Source organism: Anomaloglossus baeobatrachus, chromosome 4, assembly GCF_048569485.1.
Source record: "Anomaloglossus baeobatrachus isolate aAnoBae1 chromosome 4, aAnoBae1.hap1, whole genome shotgun sequence".
Taxonomy (NCBI): Eukaryota; Metazoa; Chordata; class Amphibia; order Anura; family Aromobatidae; genus Anomaloglossus; species Anomaloglossus baeobatrachus.
In genome coordinates this window covers 622,009,935-622,032,209 of record NC_134356.1, presented here as the reverse complement: position 1 = coordinate 622,032,209, position 22,275 = coordinate 622,009,935, and the positions used below count along the sequence as shown (strand labels likewise).

At 44.6% G+C, this 22,275-nt stretch overlaps 1 protein-coding gene across 6 annotated transcripts in view; it reads left to right on the top strand.

The window, feature by feature from the left end:
- The window catches only part of PAX8 (paired box 8), a 64,740-nt gene that overhangs the window by 9,556 nt on the left and 32,909 nt on the right, over positions 1-22,275 (top strand). For 3 of the 6 annotated variants that reach the window (XM_075342974.1, XM_075342972.1, XM_075342970.1), the window contains exons 3-7: positions 7,095-7,145; positions 10,831-10,996; positions 17,336-17,533; positions 17,933-18,015; positions 21,394-21,519. In XM_075342974.1, the coding sequence (XP_075199089.1) occupies positions 7,095-7,145; positions 10,831-10,996; positions 17,336-17,533; positions 17,933-18,015; positions 21,394-21,519 (624 nt within the window). Of the gene's footprint in view, positions 1-7,094; positions 7,146-10,830; positions 10,997-17,332; positions 17,534-17,932; positions 18,016-21,393; positions 21,520-22,275 lie in introns of all 6 variants that reach the window. The other 3 variants (XM_075342973.1, XM_075342971.1, XM_075342969.1) reach the window with 1 other exon arrangement.

The window sequence follows — 22,275 nt, the reverse complement described above, 5'->3', positions numbered from 1 at the left end:
TGCTGAAATTCAACAGGATCCTTTTCTCACCCAATCCCTTTAATATCAGTTGTCTATTGTTTATGGTCAGAATGACAGCATTACTCATTTCTGAAGTCATTTATTCATGGGGGAGATGAGTTTGAGGGTCTCCATTTAATTATTTCGAACATTTGCATGTCCCTTTAAATTGCAGTGAACCTTCTGTTGGGCCTCATTTGCCCATTGCCAGGGCCTTGCCCCACCGGAGGAGCTGCCATTGACCAGTATGACCCTGTGTTGCTTGCCTTTGCTCGTATATCGCTATAGTCGCTTATGAATGGCCTTTTATGCAATATGCTAGTTGTAAGCCCTTGTTCAGACACTAGAAAATAAACGGACAGGTTTTTTTTTCTGGTATAAAAAAAATTCAAGCTTATCTTACCCATTAAACAATAAAAAAAAATGGACAGCGGTGGGATGACACGTGGACTGCATCCATTGCTGTTCATTTTTTACAAGGAGCCATTGATCTACATTGATAGTGGTCCAGAAAAAATATTGACGTTATCAGCACCAGAAATAATGAAAAACACTGAAAAAAACACGGATGTCTGAATGAGGCCTGGGGTGCTTAATGTCTGCGACTGACTTTAGACCCTGTTCACACTGCCATTACAGGCTGAGCTTGGGCTGCAGTCTTGGTAGACTTGACAGTAAGTATAGAGGTTCATGCAGCATTTTTCTCCCCATCAAAGAGACGGTAACAAACGTGAGCCCCAAGGAACCCAAAATTGGGCAGAGGTGGTGTCCGTCGATGAAGGATTTTTCGGAGCTCTGTAGGATCCATTGGTAATGGAAGCCAGAAGTCTTCTATGTACAGATAGGAGAGAAGATGATTTCTATATGGAGCTGCCCTTTAAAAATACACAGAAATTTTGGTAAATTTCAGGACATTTATATATTTATATATATGTATATATATATATATATATATATATATATATATATATATATATATATATATATATATAAAAATAAATATATATATATTTTTTTTAATTTTATTTTTTTTTATTTTTTTTTTAAAATCATCTAGACGCCCCCCCCCCCCCCAAGCCTTTCCAGCGCTATATATCAGTTAACTGGTTCTGATTTGCAGCCCTCATATACGAGATTTAATAACCAGATGCTGAAGACGCCCGTCTGGTGTAATTCGCATCCCCATCATATGAGCGCAACATCTGGAGGCGTTCAATCCCCAGAATCCGCAACCACTCTTGTATATCAATATCTGTAATCCCTGACCACGTCTTATGTGTTCTACCTGCACCGCCATATTATGAACCCCCATTAATAGATCCGTAATATGACAGAAACAGCCGATATATGGCTCCTACTGTACAGGAATCCATGAGAAAAAAATATACCGTAATACAGGGGTATTCACTAGGCACATTGCCTCGCAGAGGCACCATATGGCGGTATAGGGAGGGGGTTTGTTATACAGATCTGTGTATTTGTATTTCCAGATATGAAGGCTTGATATCACAAACTACTGCCATATAGTATTCAGTTATCACTTTAATACTGGTGTCTCCATTTACGACAACCATGACTTCTTTTCATTCTATACTTATATTGCCCTTTTAGATTTTTTTTTGTTTTTTTTTACTTCCTTGTACTTCACTATAAAATGTGAAGCTGACATATAACTTCTAATTATAATTTATTATTATTGATAATGAAATGAATACTCCAGAGCTGTATTCATAATTCTGCTAGCTGCCATCAGAGTCAAGGTTATTAACATTCTCCAATAATGCTGTATTTTTATTTTTTTTTCTACAACAGATAAAGTAAACTATATCCTGCAATGTAACTTTGTGCAGATATATGCCCCGATTCATCATTTGCGGGTTTTTTTTTTCTGTCCTTATCTTTTTTTTTTTTTTGCGCTGGTGGACTTTGTGCAAAACTCATCACAGTAGGTGAACAATATTTGATGATTTGGTGCTTATTTTTTGGATTTTTTATAAAAATTGCACTAACCTTTTAGTAACCTTTAAAGGGAATCTCTTATCAGGTTTTTGCTGTCCCATCTGGGACCAGCATAATGTATACAGATACTCTGATGTGTCACCTTCTGGGCTACTTATTGTAGTTTTGATGAAATCCCTATTTTCTCTACTGCAGATCTAGCAGTTCTCTGATGGCTGAGCCCTTTATAACCCTGTCCACACCACTGATTGCCCACTTTCTGTTTTTACTGTGCATAGGCAGAAAGCTGCCAATCTCTAGTGCAGATCTAACAGTTTTCTGAATACTAAGCCCTTTATAGCCCCATACACGCCACTGATTAACCACTTTCTGTTTATACTGTGCATAGGCAGAAAGCTGCCAATGAGTAGTGGGGCCAGAGTTACACAGAGTAGGAGGACTACATTGAAACAACAACAAACAGTGCAGTAAGTGATCACTGGAATCAAAGTTTCTGTCCCTCTCCATCATGCAGCTCTCATATTAACTGGTGAAAGATTCCCTTTAAAATGTCAGATGTCAGCCTTCAACTGTGCAGAAAAAAATCAACATTTTTTGTTCTCCACTAGCTAACTGGAGTACAATTGTACGCACATTTTGTGACAGTTATAAAATAAGGTCCCCATAAAAATTACACAAAAGGTGGCCAAATATGTATTTGCCAACAGCCTGATATATATGGACCCCCTGATTCTCCATCAACGGATTATGTTGAGGGAGAAAAGGATCCTGTTGAATTTAAGCGGGCAATCCATTTCTTCTTCTTAGAGATACGCCACCATCAGTTGAGTCTGGCTGCCATTTTTCTAAGATGTATACAGCCCCTTATACAGTATGTCCACCCATATCCTGTCCACCACTCTTAACTTGAGAACGGCGGCAGCTATAGGCATAGATGTGGTGTCTAGGTATAGTAAAGTAGCCATGTGCTACGCAATGAAACCACCTATAGCGCCACCTGGTGGAAAACAACGGAGTTAGCATTTTTATCTTGAAAACGGAACGAGATAGAGAAAAACGTGAATTACAAAGTTGTAGGGCATCATCAATTCAATACGAATCGACACCTTGCATACAGAAATGCTATAATTAGAACGTGTAAAACTCACAAGGCTGCGGACGTGAAGCGATACCTCATGGAGACCTTCTTACAAGTCATTGGGTATAGTGGCTGTGTGGAGTGGCCTCCACGCTCACCTGACCTGACCCCATTGGACTTCTTTCTGTGAGGTCACATCAAACAGCAGGTGTATGCGACCCCTCCACCAACATTGCAGGACCTACGACGACGTATCACAGATGCTTGTGCAAAACATGTCACCTACCATATTGCACAACGTGCAGCAAGATACAGTATGGTGTCCAGAGTCCAGATGTGCATTGCAGCTGACGGTGGCCACTTTGAGCATCAAAGTTAAATGAGCGCCATATGCGTGACCAGCATTCAATGTTTGGGGGGGTCATGGGTTTCATATCATAGCATTTCTATATGCAAGGAGTCGATTCGTATTGAATTGATGACGCCCTGCAACTTTGTAACTCACTTTTTTTCTCTATCTCGTTCCATTTTCAAGATAAAAATGCTAACTCCGTTGTTTTCCACCAGGTGGCGCTATAGGTGGTTTCATTGCGTAACACATGGCTACTTTACTATACCTAGACACCACTTCTATGCCTATAGCTGCCACCATTCTCAAGTTAATGGCGGTGGACAAGATATGGGTGAACACACTGTATATGGGGGCCCCCTGATTTTCCATCAACGGATGATGTTGGGTGAGAAAGGGATCCTTTTGAATTTCAGTGGACAATCTATTTCTTCTTCTTGGAGATACGCCACCATCAGTTGAGTCTGGCTGCCATTTGTTTACAAGATATATACATTCCCTTATAGACACCTAATGTCAGCCTAACCCGCCGATATTGTCAGGTTCTGCCAACAGTCCAATGTGACTGTGAGCTCCCAGGCAATTGATTGTTGTGGGAGTTAAAGGGGTATTACCCTCTCCAAGATCCTATCCCAATATGCAGTAGGTGAAAGGCTATGTGCGCACGTTGCGTAAATTCATGCAGTTACGCTGCGCTTTGTAGCGCAGCGTAACTGCATGCGTCCTGCGTCCCCTGCACAGTCTATGGAGATTGTGCAGGGGCCGTGCGCACGTGGCGTTTTAGAGCGCAGCGATTCGGCTACTGCCGAAGCGCTGCGCAAAAAGAAGTGACATGTCACTTCTTCCGTGCGCTTTGCCGGCAGCTCCTGCTCTGTCTATGGGAGGAGCTGCAGGCAGAGCGCACGTTCTCGCCGGCACCATGCGCTTCAGAACGGAGCTTTTCAGCTGCGCTCTGAAGCGCACCTTTTACGGTGCTGGGCTAGTACGCAACGTGCGCACATACCCTAATAATAATAATATTAGCAAATATCTCCAGTTAGAAATGTAGTAAAGTTCTTCTGAATTGCTATGTCGTTTTCCTCATGTGCAGGGCATTGCAGGACATTAGGTGTCCATGGTTACGACTAAGAGCAACTAACTAACTTTCACTGTATGTGTGATCGTAGCCATGGATACCTAAGGTCCTGCAATGCCCTGCACGTGAGGTAAGAGACTTAGTGAAATAGAAGAACTATTCAGTTTTAATTGGAGGTATTTGCTAATATTATTATTATTATTACACCTACTACATATTGGGATAGGAACTTGGAGATGGGAACACCCCTTTAAAGAAACGGCATGTCTGATTTTGGACTGCCAATCCTTTTGTTCTACCTGACATAAGTCATACCTGACAGTGACTTTCTCATAGATAACACAGGAGCGCTTGGCAAAGGAAGTGCTCCTGTGCATGGGTGACCAGACGAAGATAGCTGCCAGCCCAAAGTTCAACATCTAATGTATATGGGGGCTTAAAGGGAATCTGTCAATTTGATCAACCCTCCTAAGTCATCTAAATGGTCATGCAGGTCATAGAAAGCTGAATAAAATGTTACCTGGATATCTGAGATCCAATGTTTCATTACGGAGAAATCCATGTTTTTCTTATTATGTAACTAACCTGTTAAAGATCTATGGGCAGGACATAGATCTTCCTGAAACTTTTTGTCCAGAGATTATTTTATATGAAAGGGGGAGTTACCAGTGTAAGACATGGACATCAGGAACGCAGACTGTCAGTCATTACATGTGTAAGACATGTAGATCAGGAGAGCAGAGTGTCAGTTGTTACATGTCTCAGTGTGAGATGTGTAGAGCAGGAGAGCAGACTGTCAATCGTTACATGTCTCTCACTGGTAATATCTCTTTTCATCTAAAATAAGCTATGAGGCAGCTTCTCAGGAAGATCGATTTTATTAAACTTTCTATAATCTACGAACCTATGTAGTCGGCTTAGGCTGCTTTCACACATCCGATTTTAGCAGAGCCGGCCAATCCGGCTCTAAAACCTATGCAACGGATGCGGTGACAAAACCGCATCCTTTGCATAAGTTTTTGACATGCGGCCCGTCCGTTTTTTGCCGCTTGCGGCACGCTACTGAGCATGCGCAGTGGAAAAAAACGGATACGGTGTTTGCCACAGGACGCCGCATGCGGCGTCCATAGGCATGCATTGCAAATCGCGCCGCATCGGCCAGATGCGTTGCGATGTGTTTTTTTTTGCCGGACAAAAAACGTGCCAGGCAACGTTCCATCCGGCCGCCACATCGGCTAAATCTGCCGCATGCAGCAAAAACCGGACCGAACGCAAGCCCATGCGGCACAATACGGCACTAATGTAAGTCTATGCAAAAAAAGCGCAACCAGCGGCAAAAAAAAAACGGTTGCATTTTTTCTGCAAAGCGCCGGATTGTGCCGCACAGGAATAACCGGATGTGTGAAAGCAGCCTTAGGAGGGTTCCCTTGAAGGCAAATTTGTCTAGATAACCCAAACCATATCTATAATGCGGAACACAAAAACGGAAGGTGAGCACAGCGGGATTTTTTTTTAAAACAATATATAGGAAGGGACAAATTATATTTGAAAGGGAACAATCACTTTTAAAACTGAGGTGCAAATTTGCAAATTAAATAATGAATAAGGCTAAAATAAAAATGTCACTAGAACCATTTTTACTTAAGAATAAAGGCGCAAAAACAATAATGCATTGGCCCCATAGAGTATGTTCAAACAGCTTTTTTAATGAGGTGGAAAATCTGATGTGGCTTCCAAAAAAAACCCCAAAATGTTCAGAAATCAGGCAGTTCTTACAAAGATGGCGTAACTTTTTCTAAAACCTTGTCAGAAAAAACTTCCTGCATGAATAGCAATTTGGATGTTCCATTGAAATCAATTGAAAGTGTTTTTTAAGGTGGATTTTGGAGCATATCCGCTTAAATATCCACATAAAAACTTTGTTTGAACATATCCTAAAGGATAGTTGGGAGATCTCAGCTCTGAAGCTTTCAGAATTGTGAATTCAGCTCTGTTTTATACATGGGTGTTGACTAATGCAATGTAGATTAGAAAATGTGTTTAGTAAAATTGTTTAATGGAAAGATATCAGATTAATAATGAGAAAAAATGTAAATGATTTATTAGTATTGTTGGAACTGTAAGGCCCTGTGCACACGCTGCGGTTTTTGACATGGTTTTGGACACTTTTTTTTATAATCTGCATCAAAATCTGCATGCCTCCACTGAAGCCAGCAAAGTTTATGGGATTTTTGATTTGCTGTGCACACAGTGCAGTTTTTTTTTTCCCATGCGGTTTTGCTGCAGATTTTGATTCACCCTTTGACTTCATTTCATTGACTTTCTTGATGGCCCAAAAACTCCCTCAAAAACCGCACCAAAACCGCATCCGGTTTTGACTCCGTTTTTTTACCACAGTGTGCAGATCTGGTGCAGAAAATTTCTGCACAAAATCTGCAGCATGTGCACATAGCCTAAATGTAACATATCAGTTTATTAGGAGCGTCACTGAGGTACGAGGCACTGACAATATGATCCTGTTGTGTAGAAGATGGATAACAACGGCCTATAATAGGGATTTCTATCATCCATTTTGTCTGAATTAATTAAATGAATTCAGTTTTGCTGTCTCTAAACAATCTGTTTGTCCACAGAGCTCATCGCAGAGAGAGGCTGCACAGGACCCCTCAGCTCACTGCATATAGGTCAGCGGCTCATTCTATTCATGCCACATATGCCACAGTCTGTGCCACACATAGGGTCTATGCCGGCTTTATTTGTTTAGCCTGACATTAAACATTAAAAGTACTGTCCAAAACAAAACTGGTCTTTGTTGCCCATAGCAACCAATCACAGTGCAGCTTTCACTTTTCAAGAGCAGGAAAAAAAATGGAAGCTGCACTATGATTGGTTGCTGTGGGCAACAAAGACAGTTTTACTTTCTGTTTCATAAATCTGTCCCCAAAACCTCCCACCCCTCTGCCTTATGTAACAGAACTAATGTAAAGATGTCAGCAGTCATCCACAGCAACTAACCAGGGCCGGATAGCATATGATTAAGTAATCTGGTTGTTGCTATGGGTACATGTTGGTCTTTTAATTTATTTATTAAAACTGAAAGGTGTCCAGCAACAAGAGTGAGGCTCTTATACTGAAATGTATAGTGGATAACAATGAAAAAAGACAATTAGTTACTGTCATTGTATTCAGTAGCAGGTTGGTCATGAAAGTTACTAAAAACATATTTGATGGGCCCCAATCCCAAGTCTAAAAGGCGCCCAGACATTAACTGGTTGCATGCGAATATAATGCGTGTATAGAAAACAAGCGGTTTCTTCCGTCCCCTCCATACACATGCACACTCCGTTTGGATGGGAGTACATGTGAAACTTTTGAGGAGTAAGGCCGGTTTCACACATCCGGCTTTTTGCAGTTTTGCTGGATCCGGCGCTCTCCCGTACAGTTAATACAGTACAATGACAGCGCTGTAACTTCTGGGTCACATGCGCCGGTCACATGACAGCATGTAACCGGCGCTTGTTGCGCTGTCATTGTACTGTATTAACTGTACGGGAGAGCGCCGGATCCGGCAAAAAGCCGGATGTGTGAAACCGGCCTAAGGAGTAAGCTTGGTCTGAAGGCTGTGTTTACATGGAAAAAGGAAGATCAGTTCCTCCTATTTTAAAGTGGTTGTCAAGTTAATAATAATAATTTTATTCATTTATATAGCACTATTAATTCCACAGCGCTTTACATACATTGGCAACACTGTCCCCATTGGGGCTCACAATCTAGAGTCCCTATCTGTATGTCTTTGTTTGTCACCTATCCACATGTGAGGGTCCAACAGTTGGGTCCCACACCAATAGGCAGAACAGGGATTGTTCATCCCCATGGTTGTAGCAGCAGAATGTAAATTCAACCGCCCCTCCATTCACATCCTCTCGGGCTGCCAAGCACTGCGCTCGCCATCTTCTGGCAGCACCGTAGAGAATGAATGGAGCGGCAGTATGCATGCTCGACCACCCCTCCATTCACACCCTATCGGGCTGCCAAGCACTGTGCTCGCCATCTTCTGACAGCCCCATAGGGAATGAATAGACTGGCAGTATGTAAACTCGACCGCCGCTCCATTCACACCCTATCGGGCTGCCAAGCACTGCGCTCGCCATCTTCTGGCAACCCCATAGGGAATGAATGAAGCGGCAGAATGCATGCTCGACCCCTCCATTCACACCCTATCGGGCTGCCAAGAATTTTGCTCGCCATCTTCCTGCATCCCCATAAAGAATAAATAGAACGGCAGTATGCATGCTGGACCGCCCCTCCATTCACACCCTATCGGGCTGCCAAGCACTGCGCTCGCCATCTTCTGGTAGCCCTTTAGAGAATGAATGTATCAGCAGTATTCATGCTCAACCGCCCCTCCATTCACACCCTATCGGGCTGCCAAGCACTGCGCTCGCCATCTTCTGGTAGCCCTTTAGAGAATGAATGTATCAGCAGTATTCATGCTCAACCGCCCCTCCATTCACACCCTATTGGGCTGCCAAGCACTGCGCTCGCCATCTTCTGGCAGCCCCTTAGAGAATGAATGGAACAGCAGTCAGACATGCACTCTGCACCTCCATTTTAACAAGACTATAAGTAGCCCGATGGGGACAAAAAATCCCCATTCTGCCAATCGGTGCAGGTCCCAGAAGTCAATCGCCACTGATCAATAAGTTGTCACCCATCCTATGATATAGGTCATAACTTGTTCTCACTGGACAATCCCTTTAGGGTATGTGCACAGGACGTATTTTTCAAGCGGATTCTCCTGAAAAATATAATAGAAAACACTCAAAAGAATGAGAATGTGTATTTCTATGACCAAACAACCTTCTGATCATATGTTTAGGCTTATGAACGTCTTTTAACTTCTTCAGTTTCTTAAAACGCCAAACAGTTAAGAGAAGTTGGATACATTTTTCTGGTGTTTTCCACTAGGAAGACACTCTGGACGTTTCAATACAATTTAATGGAAAAGTGCAAAAAATGCCCGGATGTCTTTTGGAACGTTTTGCTATAGTTTTTGCTATAAAGAAATGCTAGTGGTTTCTTCATTATTCAATAGGTTGAAAAAAAAAAAATACCTGGAAAATGATAATAAAAAAAAGACGACTTAAAAACATTAAAAAAGCCCTCCAAAAAATTAATGGCAGCCAAGACGCTCAGGAAGGAAAAAAATGTCAGAGCTTCCTGAATAGTCTTCTGCTTGAAAAACTCGTCAGGTTCGCTTGAGATTAAAAAGTGGACATATAGAGCAAAAATGGCCAGTGGATCTGAATTTCTTACAGTCACCCTTTACACCATTTGGCCAAAGTGATCATATTGATCATGGTGATGTCAGAAGCAGTAAGGATCTAATTATATCAGTCATCACTACGACTTATCTTTTTGGTATATAGTCATAACTTATATTAGGGTCAGCATAAAAGCGGATCTGTCATCAGATTTCATAATATAAACTCCATACTACTTTAAATATACTTCTTGGACCTGATGAGGCTGGTGTACAGACATTGATAAGCCATATCTGAATGACTGTACCATCCTGATACTACATTAAGGCTATGTGCCCACGCTACAGGATTTACCGCGGATTTACCGCGGATTTTGCCGCGGATTTACCGCGGATTTGCCGAAAATCTGCAGCAGCAGCACTTCCAAGCCATTTCAATGGCATTTTGGAAATGCTGTGCCCATGCTGCGGATTTTTCCGCGGCGGATTTGCCGCGGATTTTGATCCGGAAAAATCTGCAGCATGTCAATTGTTTGGTGCAGATTTGGTGCGGATTTTTGGCTTTGAATGGGGAAAAAAAAAAAAAAAAATCCGCATCAAAATCCGCGGCAAATCCGCGGTAAATCCGCGGCAAATCCGCGGGTGCGGATTTGCCGCGAAAGTCGCGGATTTTCAGGCAAAAAAATCCGCAGGGACATTCTAGCGTGGGCACATAGCCTAAGCATTTCATTTCTCCAGCTAGAGTTGGACTCCTAAAACTATCATTTTAATGTTACTGTGAGTGGACAAACTTTCCAAATGGATTATACGCTAATTCTGTAAAGAATTTCCAAAGTAAGTAAACCAGCCTCACTGGGTCTGACATATTTATTTAATAATGTGTGCAGTTTGTCTTGTGGAATCTGGTGACAGAGACTGTGCGGAGGTGGTTGAGTTCCTGTGGCTATGTTCTTTGTATTCATTGGCACGCTACAACGTCTGTAGCTGCTATGTAGCATATGTAGGTAACTGCATTACTTTACTGACTTAGCTAAGATGAACTAATGGGGTTTGGGTTCAACACAACAATGAAGCTAATAAAACACATTTTTGATCTTTTTCTCCAGGTCATGGAGGACTAAACCAGCTAGGCGGAGCTTTTGTAAATGGGCGCCCACTTCCAGAAGTGGTGAGGCAGCGCATTGTAGACCTAGCGCATCAAGGTGTACGTCCATGTGACATCTCTCGGCAGCTGAGGGTCAGTCATGGTTGTGTGAGCAAGATCCTGGGCAGGTAAGAAGCTACAAGATCAGTCTTTAAGAAAACATAACTACTCTATATACTGAACTATAAGCCGACCCGAGTATAAGCTGAGGCACCTACGTTTACCACAAAAAACTGGGAAAACTTGTTGACTTGCGTATAAGCCTAGGTTTATACGACGCACCCCAAATTTAGAGAAGGAAAATTGGAAAAAAAAAATTTTAACGTTAAAATTGGGGTCCGTCTTATAATCCTAGTGTGTCTTATATTAGTTCACAAGGGTGGCGCAGCGGTGGCGGTAGAGTGGTTCAGGAGAATTGGTTGGCAATGCTGCGGGCTCGGAGGACGGAGTTTCCACAGCTCAGGAGGTTCACAGGACTGAAGGTTGGCAATACTCTGTGCTCGGGGTGCTGTGGCCCAGGAGCGTTGGCGATACTGCCGGCTCAGGGGTGTCACGGCAGGCAGCAGACCCCATTGAGTCGGCGGGCTGAGGTATCAATCTGCGCACGCGCCGCATCCACTGCCATTGTCATGAAGTCTATCACGTCAACCACTGTCCGGCTCAATGGAGCCCGCAGCCTGCCGGACGGCTCAATGGCGCATGACTTGATACCCCTGGACCCACCAGTATTGCCGACCTGTCGTCCTGTGACCCCGCTCCACCGCACCGACCTGGCAAGCTTTATCCGGATTATTTATAAGACGCAACCCCATTTTCTACCCAGTTTTGGGGGAAAAAAATGTTTTATAATCTGGAAGTGGGGCCCTCACTAGAGTACAAGCCAAGGTGGGCTTTTTCAGCATAACAAATGTGCTGAAAAAGTCAGCTTATACACAAGTATATAAGGTAAGTCTCATGAGATAAAGAAATATATATACTTTTCATCTTATAATACAACTCCTAGAGTTTTATGCCTGCCTGGTTAAAGGGGTTCTTCAGGATTGGAAAAATGGGTTGAGATTTGTTTTCACCATAATCAGAGGCAATCTGTTCTATAGGCTTTGTTTGGTATTGCATCTTTTTCTCATACAAGAAAATGGAGCTTCAATAACGGTCAAAGGTGGAAAAAAAGAAAATCCATTTTTTAATCCCAGAAAAATCCTTAAAATATGCTCCTCGCCAATGCACCAAAACGTGACCAAACGTACAACGCTATGTCGTTCTCTTCTCACGGCTCCTTCCGGATGACTCTTTTTTGCTGTCCCTCTTCTTCATGATCACCGTGCGCCAATACATTTATTACTTTCTGACCATTTTCAGCATTTTCAGATAGCTGTTGTGTTTATCTCCCATTATTTAATGGCCATTTTGCAATGTTGTCTCCATTTGCGGAGACTTTTGCAGAGCGGCAGTCGACCTTCACATTGCTATATTCAGTTCAGCCTCTAGTGAACGTAAATGGCAGAGATATTAGCCGCCACTAATGTGTTGTGAAAGCAAGTGGATTCATATGGACAGAGGGCACTGAACTGCTGCCATCACTAATGGCTCCATCATTACAAGGCAGCGCTGATATATGACATATTTTTTCTTTAGTTATTATCACACTTTGCTAATGAATAGGTCATTTTATTAAATTCAATTTTATACCACTTATTTGGGTTTGAGGGTTTTCACCCATCATTGATGCCCACCTTGTTGGCAAGTGGCAAACACCTAACTTGTGCAGTAATCCATTAATTAAAGGGGTGGTTCACTACTCTGCAATAGTGGCCCCATCCCTGTAAAACTGATAGGGAAGGTTTTTTCTAATTACATTGTTCAGCCAATTCTGCCTCTGAGCGGCGCTATTGCGGTCCCTTCATCCCAAAAAGTGACGCCACCCGGGCTCTGTGACCTCTGAGATCCGGTGATGTCAGGTCAACGTCTAGTTGACCTGAGATAACCATGGCGGGCCCAGACTCATCCCCATGAAGTGACCCCCGGGGGGTAAGATGCTGGGCTGTGACGCTGGGCTGTAACGAGCGGTGAAACACCACCCACAGCCCAGTCACTCAGGAAGACTGAGCACGCCGCGTTGATCTCAGGTCAACTGGAAATTGACATGACATCACCCGATCCCAGAGGTCACGGAGCCTGAGGGGTCACTTCTTGGGATGAACGGACCGCGATAGGGCCACTCACAGGCAGGATTGGCTGAACAAGGTATTTAGAAAAAGCCTTCCCTATCAGTTATACAGGGATGGGGCCACTATTGCATAGTAGTGAACCAGCTCTTTAATACTGTTTATAGTGGTTTAAATGGGTAATAAATAAATAAGATTGCATATTTCGTGATAAGCATTTAGTTGTGGAGTTGAAGGAGGACTTAGTGGGAGGACACAACCATTTTCACAATATTTTCCGCTATAAAACCGCCTGTCTTATTTCTTGGTCTTCATAAAATGACATAAAGACTCCTACAGATATCCATCATGCCCTGTTACTTCCGATCTCTTTCAGTGACTATCTGCAAGACAGCGAGCTAGCCTCATAAGTGTCAATCAGCTGATTAGAAATACCACCATCCTCACTCCATCCTTCCTTACTAGTGATGTTCGAATACTAAATATTCGTACCGAATACCTAGTAGTATTCCAGTGTTTGTCACGAATAACGAACCTAATGCAAGGGGAACCCGAGCATTTTTCTTGAAGGTTTCCCAGAAAAATGCTCAGGTTCTCCATTATATAATAATCTTTATTTCTATAGCGCCAACATATTCCACATCGCATTACAATACAGAGGTTCATATACAAACAAGTAACAGTTCTAGAGAATACAATAATTATAGCAAAAAAGACAACCCTGCTCGTGAGAGCTTACAATCTACAATGAGGTGGTGGGGCAGACGACAAGGTACAGTTGCTTGTTTACAATGACAATCCAGCCATCTCAAAGAAATGGGGGATAGATAAAGGCTGCCTGAACCAGTCACCAGTCAATCTTTGAGATGCTTTTGGGTGCAGTGGAGTTTGACGGAAAGTTATGTTCTGACAAGTCGTGGAGGGACTATGTGAATTGAATTTGATTAGGGAGTGTGATAGACAACCCTAAAAAGATGTGTTTTTAGGGAGCGTCTGAAGCTGAGTAAGTTGTGGATCGTCCCAGTTTCTTGGGGTAGAGCATTCCAGAGGACCGGCGCAGCTCAGGAGAAGTCTTGAAGCCCGGAGTGGGAGGTTCGGATTAGTATGGATTTTAGCCGAAAGTCGTTTGCAGGGTGTAGAGAGCGGGTAGGGTGATAAACAGATATGAGGGTGGAGATGTAGTTGGGTGTCGCGCTGTGGAGAGCTTTGTGGGTTAGGGCAAGCAATTTGAATTGGATCCTGTGACATATGGGCAGTCAGTGCAATCACTGGCAGAGAGTGGAAGTGACGCGCCCACGGGGCCTCAGGACTACTCATCACCAGGCCAGTGGTATTTGGGGTTACTGTGAATGGCTCCGTGACCCCATCGGTGTCAATAAAACAGGTGCAAGGTGACCGGTATAGGAGATGATGGGGGTTTGCTTTGCAGCGCCGCCTGTGGTATGCGGCCAATGATTAGCCGCTGCTGTGAGATGTTGCTCCCTTCTGAGGTGGATGGTAACACAGCTCAGGTGATCCAGCTCCACACAGGCAGAGCTCGGCCCCATGGAGGACAATGGTGGGGGATAATGGCCGATGGCGCCGAAGCACGTGGCGCCGGCAATGATGGGATGACAACAGGACTGCTGACAAAGTTCTGTTACTCGCTGTCAAGTCGTCAACCTTGGAGTGCCGGTTTCCGCCATGATGGGCCCCAGCTGATCCCGGATGATTCAGAGGCCACCACCGGTGTTGTGGAGTGTGAGACCTTCCTTCCTTATGCTCTGTAGTGTGGATCCCCGTGGTGTAAAGCTACTTGGTGACCCCAGTGTCCTTGGGTTTAGTTCCCGTCCAAATCCCGGCAGCGCAAATCAACTGTGGGCCCGACCATGGTCTTGACTCCCAACTCTATATGCTGCTGTGCCCTGGGACCTCTCTGGTGGGCAATGGGACATGAAATTCCCCTTCCCTGCAGATTCTGATGGCACAATGTGGAGTGTATGTCACCCTAGGGTTCTGCATCCTGACTGCGCCGGTCCTAAAGGGGCTTTTAGGCTCACCTCTCGGCTACCGTGTTGCTCCTTTGTCTCGCCAGCTCCACCAGTCGTCTCATGCTTTTTCCAGTCTGCCCAGCCCTAACTGATGGAGCTCTGAAGCACTCCCCTCAGTGGCCGTGGTCTTGTGAGTCCATAATGTTCTGGCACTCTCTTCCTCTTTCCCGCTGAGGGAGCTCTAAAGCACTCCCCTCAGTTGGTCTCTCTGATGGAGCTCTGAAGCACACCCCTCAGCGACTCTGCTTCTCCTGCATCTCAGACTGTTCTCAGGTAAATGTCTGTGTGTTCCTCACTTCCCTCGTGCTGCCCCCACCTTCCTAATGACCCACTAGTGGCTGGGGACGTCATGTTGCCATGGTGACCACCTCTAACCCAGTTCCAATGGGAAAGCACCTAAAGTGTGTGTTATGTGTGATGAACACCAGTGGTTAACCTTTTCTTTACCCAGGATGAGTACTGCACCTTAAATGAGATGCAATACCCTGTGGCGACTGAAGCCTCAAAGGCGCCACAGAAGCATCCGAATAACGGTTAGCCAGATAGGTGACCCTAGCTGCTACATTAAGGATGGACTACAAAGGAGAGAGTCTAGTTAGGGGACACCGATTAATAGAGAATTCCAGTAGTAAAGGCGGGAGTGGATCAGGGTCACAGTGAGGGTTTTTGTTGTGTCCATGATGAGAAAAGGCCAGATTCTAAAGATATTCTTGAGGTGCAAGTGACAGGAGCAGGCAAGAGATTGTATATAGGAGGTGACTTGCATTAGGTTTGTTATTTGTGACGAATACTGGAATAGTACTAGGTATTCAGTACGAATAATCCAAACCTGAATATCTCACTATTCGCCCATAATTATTCCTTACCTCCCTTGCCCACCTCTCTCTTAGCACACTTACTTTGTCGTCACTACTCCATTCACAATTGAAATATGATTGGTAATATTGGATTGAATATTTTTATAATATGCATTAGTTATATGTTGACTGTTTATTCTGACTTGTATTTTTGTAACCCTGTTCCATTACAATCTGTGATTTTTCCTGTTCTAGTCTTAAATCTCAATATAAAGAATTTAAATAGAAAAGGAATGCCACCACCAAGTTGGGCAATGATGGGCATAAACATATTATTCAAGTTGCATTTTATCATTCATCCGTATTGGAGTCTCATAGTTACCAACATTCATGATGGCAACCAGAGATTTATACTAGCCCATGTTACTGCTAGGAATGCCCATTTGTGGCCTGTACTTGAGTAAAACCCACCTAGATTGGGCCTGGTATAACAGGCCAAAACTATACCCACAGTGCAGACTATACCTGGGGTTAAAGTGGTCTAGGCTAGAATTTACTCAGGGGTATAAATTGGCCTAGGCCAAAATATACATCTCAGGCCATATGGGTGTGGAGTTTATTCCCTGAGGTACACTGTGCCCTAAGTTCCATGTTAGATGGGTATATTCTGGCCTGGAGGGGTATAGTTTGCCCTAGGCTATTTTACACCCCGGGGTATAATTTGGCCTAGAACAGTTAATCCCAGGGGTATACTCTGGCCTGGGCCAAAATGTACCTGGGCTTAATCTGGGAAGGGGTTAATTTTGTCTGCTACACCGGGACACCACAAAGTTGCCAGGACAGTTTCCGAAAAATTGGGACCGTCCCAGTAAATTCAGGACATTTGGTATTTATGTTGTCTTACCCGCAAGACAAAGACTAGGCCGTGATTTTTAGGGCAGATGCACTAACTTTACAAAACCATAAAGCCCAATTACCTTCTCAGTAAAGGAAACTTTGGCTTTGTTGTAGCCTAAACCCTAGAATTGGGCAAGGTCAATAGTTCTGTATATTTTAGCAAAAATATTTAGACAGTATTCAGTCCAAGGTAGTCTATGACACGTGTCCCCACGGGGAGGTGATGTCTGTTGCACTGTGAGGCCATAGGGGCGATACATTAATAGTATATATCCAAGGGCAAGTCAATATCCCAGTCTAAGACCCCCTTAAGGTAATTTAGGCTTCCCAAAAATAGATTGGTACAAGGACAGCAAGTCCTAGCATAAATGTTCACAGTGCCTAGAATTGTCAATCCATCCCTTTCAATCATTTTACAATATGTCTCTTACGTAGCAATATTATCAATGTTCTTATCTTCTTTCATGGTACATATTCTAGGCCCTGGGACTTTAGCCCTGGTGCCTAGTGACAATCCATGCATAGAAGATCAATGGTTTTGATTTTGGGTAATTATATCTTGCTTTGTATTGGAGTAGGTACTATGAAACTGGAAGTATCAGACCAGGAGTCATCGGTGGGTCCAAACCTAAAGTTGCCACCCCCAAAGTGGTGGAGAAGATTGGAGATTACAAGAGACAAAATCCAACCATGTTTGCCTGGGAAATCAGGGATCGGCTTTTGGCAGAAGGCGTGTGTGACAATGACACGGTGCCCAGTGTCAGCTCCATCAACAGGTACCAAAAAAGAATGACTTTTGGCACGTATCAACAAAGGGAAATAATGAATTATCTATTGGTATTGTGCATCCCTATATAAATCTAGTGTATGGATGATTGTGGTGCAACTGTATAAGCGTAAAGTCAAAGGTATGATGGTGGAGAGTACCCCTATTTACCCCTTTCCTACCTCCGGCATGTGAGTGTGAGCAGGACTTTTTGATGGTAAAGGTGATATTTTAAGAGCCCTGTCTTGTTGGATGTGTGAGACTTGTCAACTGAGGCCCAGGACAATTGGAAGTTTGGTAGAGACCATGGCAATGGTTTAGATTGCCAGGCAGGGGGAATGTCACTGAATGTTTGCCCTAGGTGTGCCAATGTCCTTGTACTGAGTTTATATATTATTCTCTCTTCTAGAATAATCCGTACAAAGGTCCAGCAATTATTTAACCTGCCCATGGAGAGCTGTGTGAAGTCATTAAGTCCCGGACACACTCTGAGTAAGTGACCAATGCTACCTGCAGACTGTATATACTGTATATATAGGCTCCAAATCAGTATCATTGACATTGTGCACATAAGTCTTAAAGGGAACATCTCAGGTCCCCTATGGCATCCAACCCAGCAGCATTGATACCTGTATGGCCATATTCCTTCCCTAACCAGCCCTGTATAACGCTATTCACTGATATGAAGGTTTAATAAAATGACTTATAACCCTCACTGTCCCTGTGTTAATTAGGGTCTTGACTAGTCACCGGGGCAGTATTTCCCTTTGACTAGTTGGCCCTCTTTCCATGTTATCACACCACTGTGGGTGTGATAACATGAATTCCACAAACCAGTGTCAACGCCAATTAATGGAAATCTCGCAGATAAATTCGGCTGCATCAGTGTGCCTCAGAAGCAGGGTGGACGCTTCCCGGCTTCATCAGGTGCACTGCGCATGACCAGAAGTTCAGAAGACGTGTATGTAAGTTTTCTTCTGACTTTCAGTCATGTGCAGTGCGCCTCATATAGCAGGGAAGCGTATGTACCGCCCCACGGGCTCGGCTGCGACCGCCGAGCCGCTCGGATCCGTGCTCGTACGGTGGCTGGCTTGAGCTCCTCACAGACCCGGGAGTCACGTCGCTCTGCAAGGGGGTTGGCACTACACGCAGGGACTTCGGTGGGGAGTTCCACGGCTGGAGTCGTGGTGGTTTGTAAGGGATATAAGTTCGTGACGCCACCCACGGGTTGTGGTGAATGGATGGACACCACCGCTGCCGTTGACTAGGCCTCCTGGGGATGGTGTTGCTCAGCTTGGTGTTGACCCCTCTGTGGGTAGTGGAGTGATGGTCCCGGGGGCCCGTTGGGCTTTGTTGTGCAGGGAGATGGGCAGCCGTCTGAGAGCTGCGTGTCCGGTTGGACCAGGGGATGTTGTTACTCACAGTTCGCTTTGCAAAAAAACTCACACAGAGTCAAGGATTAACCAGAAATTGCCGGTGTCCGTAGCCTTTGGTACGGAGGGTGTTCGGATCCCACACCCGGTACAGCAGGGCCCTTTCTCTCTCTGTCCACTACTATAGGAAGCCTCCTCAACTCCTCAGCTTGGAACGGGGAGCCCACTCCCCAGCGACAATCCGGAGCCGGATTACTATGCCGGTGGGCCACTACCCTGCCATGGCCACCTTGGCTCCTTTCCGCACTCCTGGAGCTCGCTTCACACTCCACAGCAGCCGGGAGCTTTCACACCCCGGTCTGCTCTGCTGCCTCTCCTCTCACACTCTGCACCAGCCCCTCCCATGCTGCTCAGTTTAGCTCTTACACTGGGGGGAGGGGTGTGTCTGTAGAACTGTACCAGTGTGGGATCAAATTACCAAGGAGGATTAGATGTATCTGTGACTCCCTGGTTTTGCCAGGGCGTCACACGTACACCCGGCTTCTGGGGCACACCGACGGGGCCGAAATGAGCCACACACATGCATGTGATTTCCAAGAGCTGGGGGTGATGCCGGCTGGTGGAATTAATGTTATCACGCCCACAGGGGTGTGATCACATGGAAAGAGGGGGAACTAATGCCCCATCAATTAGTCAAGGCCCTAATTAGCATAGGGACAGCAAAGTTTATGCCATTTTTTTAAACTTTCATATTAGTGAATAGCGCTATACAGGGCTGGTTAGGAGGGAATTTGGGCATACAGGTATCAATGCTCCCGGGTTGGAGGGAATAGGGGACCTGACAGGCTCCTTTTTTAATGATTAGAATTGCTGGAGTGAGATGTGTCTTATTCATTAGATACCTTACAACTGGTGTGTACCTCCAAGTGCCACTGCCAGAAATGTTACTCCAGTCAGGCACTGGCATAGATTTATGGCAAAATGAATGCACTAATGTGGAGTGAATTTGAAATATTAGATGGGCAGTTATGAGCACACCCACGTCTCGGCTACGTGTCTTCCATGACTTGCTTGGGCTGCCGAAAAAAACACCAAGATTTTGGCACAGCTTTGACTCTCACAAGTAGAATCCCTTAGATTTCTGCAGTGGAAAATGACTAATAGATAAAGACCCGTAATGTGAACATAGACATAGTATTTTGCATTTTCATAAAGTGTTATAAGAGCCAGTCTGAGTCTAAGGGCGGCTTTGCACGTTGCGACATCGCAAGCCGATGCTGCGATGTCGCACGCGATAGTCCCCGCCCCCGTCGCAGGTACGATATCGTGTGATAGCTGGCATAGCGAACATTATCGCTACGCCAGCTTCACATGCACTCACCTGCTCTGCAACCGTCACTCTGGCCAGCGACCCGCCTCCTTCCTAAGGGGGTGGGTCGTGAGGCGTCATAGCGACGTCACACGGCAGGCGGCCAATAGTGGCGGAGAGGCGGAGATGAGCAGGATGTAAACATCCCGCCTACCTCCTTCCTTCCGCATATCCTACGGGAGCCGCGGTGACGCCGGTAGGAGATGTTCCTCGCTCCTGCGACTTCACACACAGCGATGTGTGCTGCCGCAGGAGCGAGGAACAACATCGGACCGTCGCGTCAGTGTAATTATGGATTACGCCGACGCTGCACTGATGATACGATTACGACGATTTTGCGCTCGTTAATCGTATCATCTAGGCTTTACACACTACGATGTCGCCTGCAATGCCGGATGTGCGTCACTTTCAATTTGACTCCACCGACATCGCACCTGCGATGTCGTAGTGTACAAAGCCCACCTAAGAAGACAGTAGACGCAATATATAAATCGCCCCCCAATGGTGGCATAAAGTAGTCAATACTTTTACAAGTACTGTATGTATTGGGAGAGGAATAAGAAACGATAAAAAAACTATCCTCAAGCTAATGAGAAAATGTTCCAAATAATTGGTCTTAGGCACTGTGCGCACACTGTGGATTTTACCGCGGAATTACCGCGGATTTCGCTGAAGGAACGCTGCAGAAAATGTTCAGAACATTTCCCCAGCAAAACCTATGGGGATTAAAAAATGCTGTGCGCACACTGCGTTTTTTTTGTCCCTGCGGATCTTGTCGCGGACTTTCCGCTGCGGAATTAATGTGCATGTTACTTTTTTTCTGCAGGTTCCTGCGGGTTTTGCCATAGATAATGTTAAAAAACCGTAGGGAACAATCTGCGGAAAAACCGCGGCAATACCGTGACAAAACCGCGGCAAACCGCGGTAACTCCGCATGTGGTATTCGGGTGATGTTTGCTGCGGTTTGTTACCTCAGGTGCGGTAATCTTTCAGAGCCTGTGGAAATTTCTTAAGAAATTTCCATTTTCTAGTGCGCACAGGGCCTTAGAAGGTAAAATTGGTCAATGACAGATACTAATGTGGATCTTTTGGCAAATTGATGGATAGTCTTAAATGTGTCTCTCCTAGTTCCGAGCTCTGCAGTCACCCCTCCTGAATCTCCTCACTCGGACTCCCTTGGATCCACCTACTCGATCAACGGTCTGTTAGGAATCTCTCAGCCATCTACAGATGGTAAACGCAAACTGGATGACAGTGAGTATAATTCCCTGCCAACTCAATGACAATGTGTATTCCATAAGACTTGTCAAAACTTTCCCAAGAGCCATTAGGATAAATACTATATATAGAGGTGTAATAGTAAGACACGGATGTGTTCGATCATCAACCATGTACCAAAGGGAACATGTCAATTGATCCATCCTGACCAAACCCCGGGCAGCATCTATCAGAGCCCCAGAGCCCTGCTGCATGAGTGCAACCAGGTATATTTTTCTCTGAAACGCTTCGGTGTTTCAGACAAAATGTGGTAAAGGGTTCCATAGCCAGTGCCAAGACTAATGTGTAAATGCACTAATGAAACAACGAATAAGGTCTATGGAAATCAAAATTAGAGAACAATGTATGATCACTTGCTTTTTTCAGAAATAATGTTCATTGATCAGCATTTGAAGGGTTTTTGTAAGGGGTGCACCGTGCCACTAGAACAGGGTTTTACAAAAAGTCCAAAGTTTATCAACATAAAACCTTTATTTTGCCCAAAATGTGATGGTCATAATTAGAGAACAGCAATGACTGTAGCACAGAGAAAGATTATAACTAAATTTCTGAAGGTAACAACAGTCACCAATCAGTAGGACGTGCACCGGCCTTTGCTTTGATGACTTCAGAACATCTGCGGCCTCAGACATCACTAGTCTCTCACTCTGCTCTGGTGTGATTTTGATCCACTCTTCTTCCAGTCTCTTCCACAGTTCTTTGACTGTTGTGGGTTTCTTGTCCATAACTTTG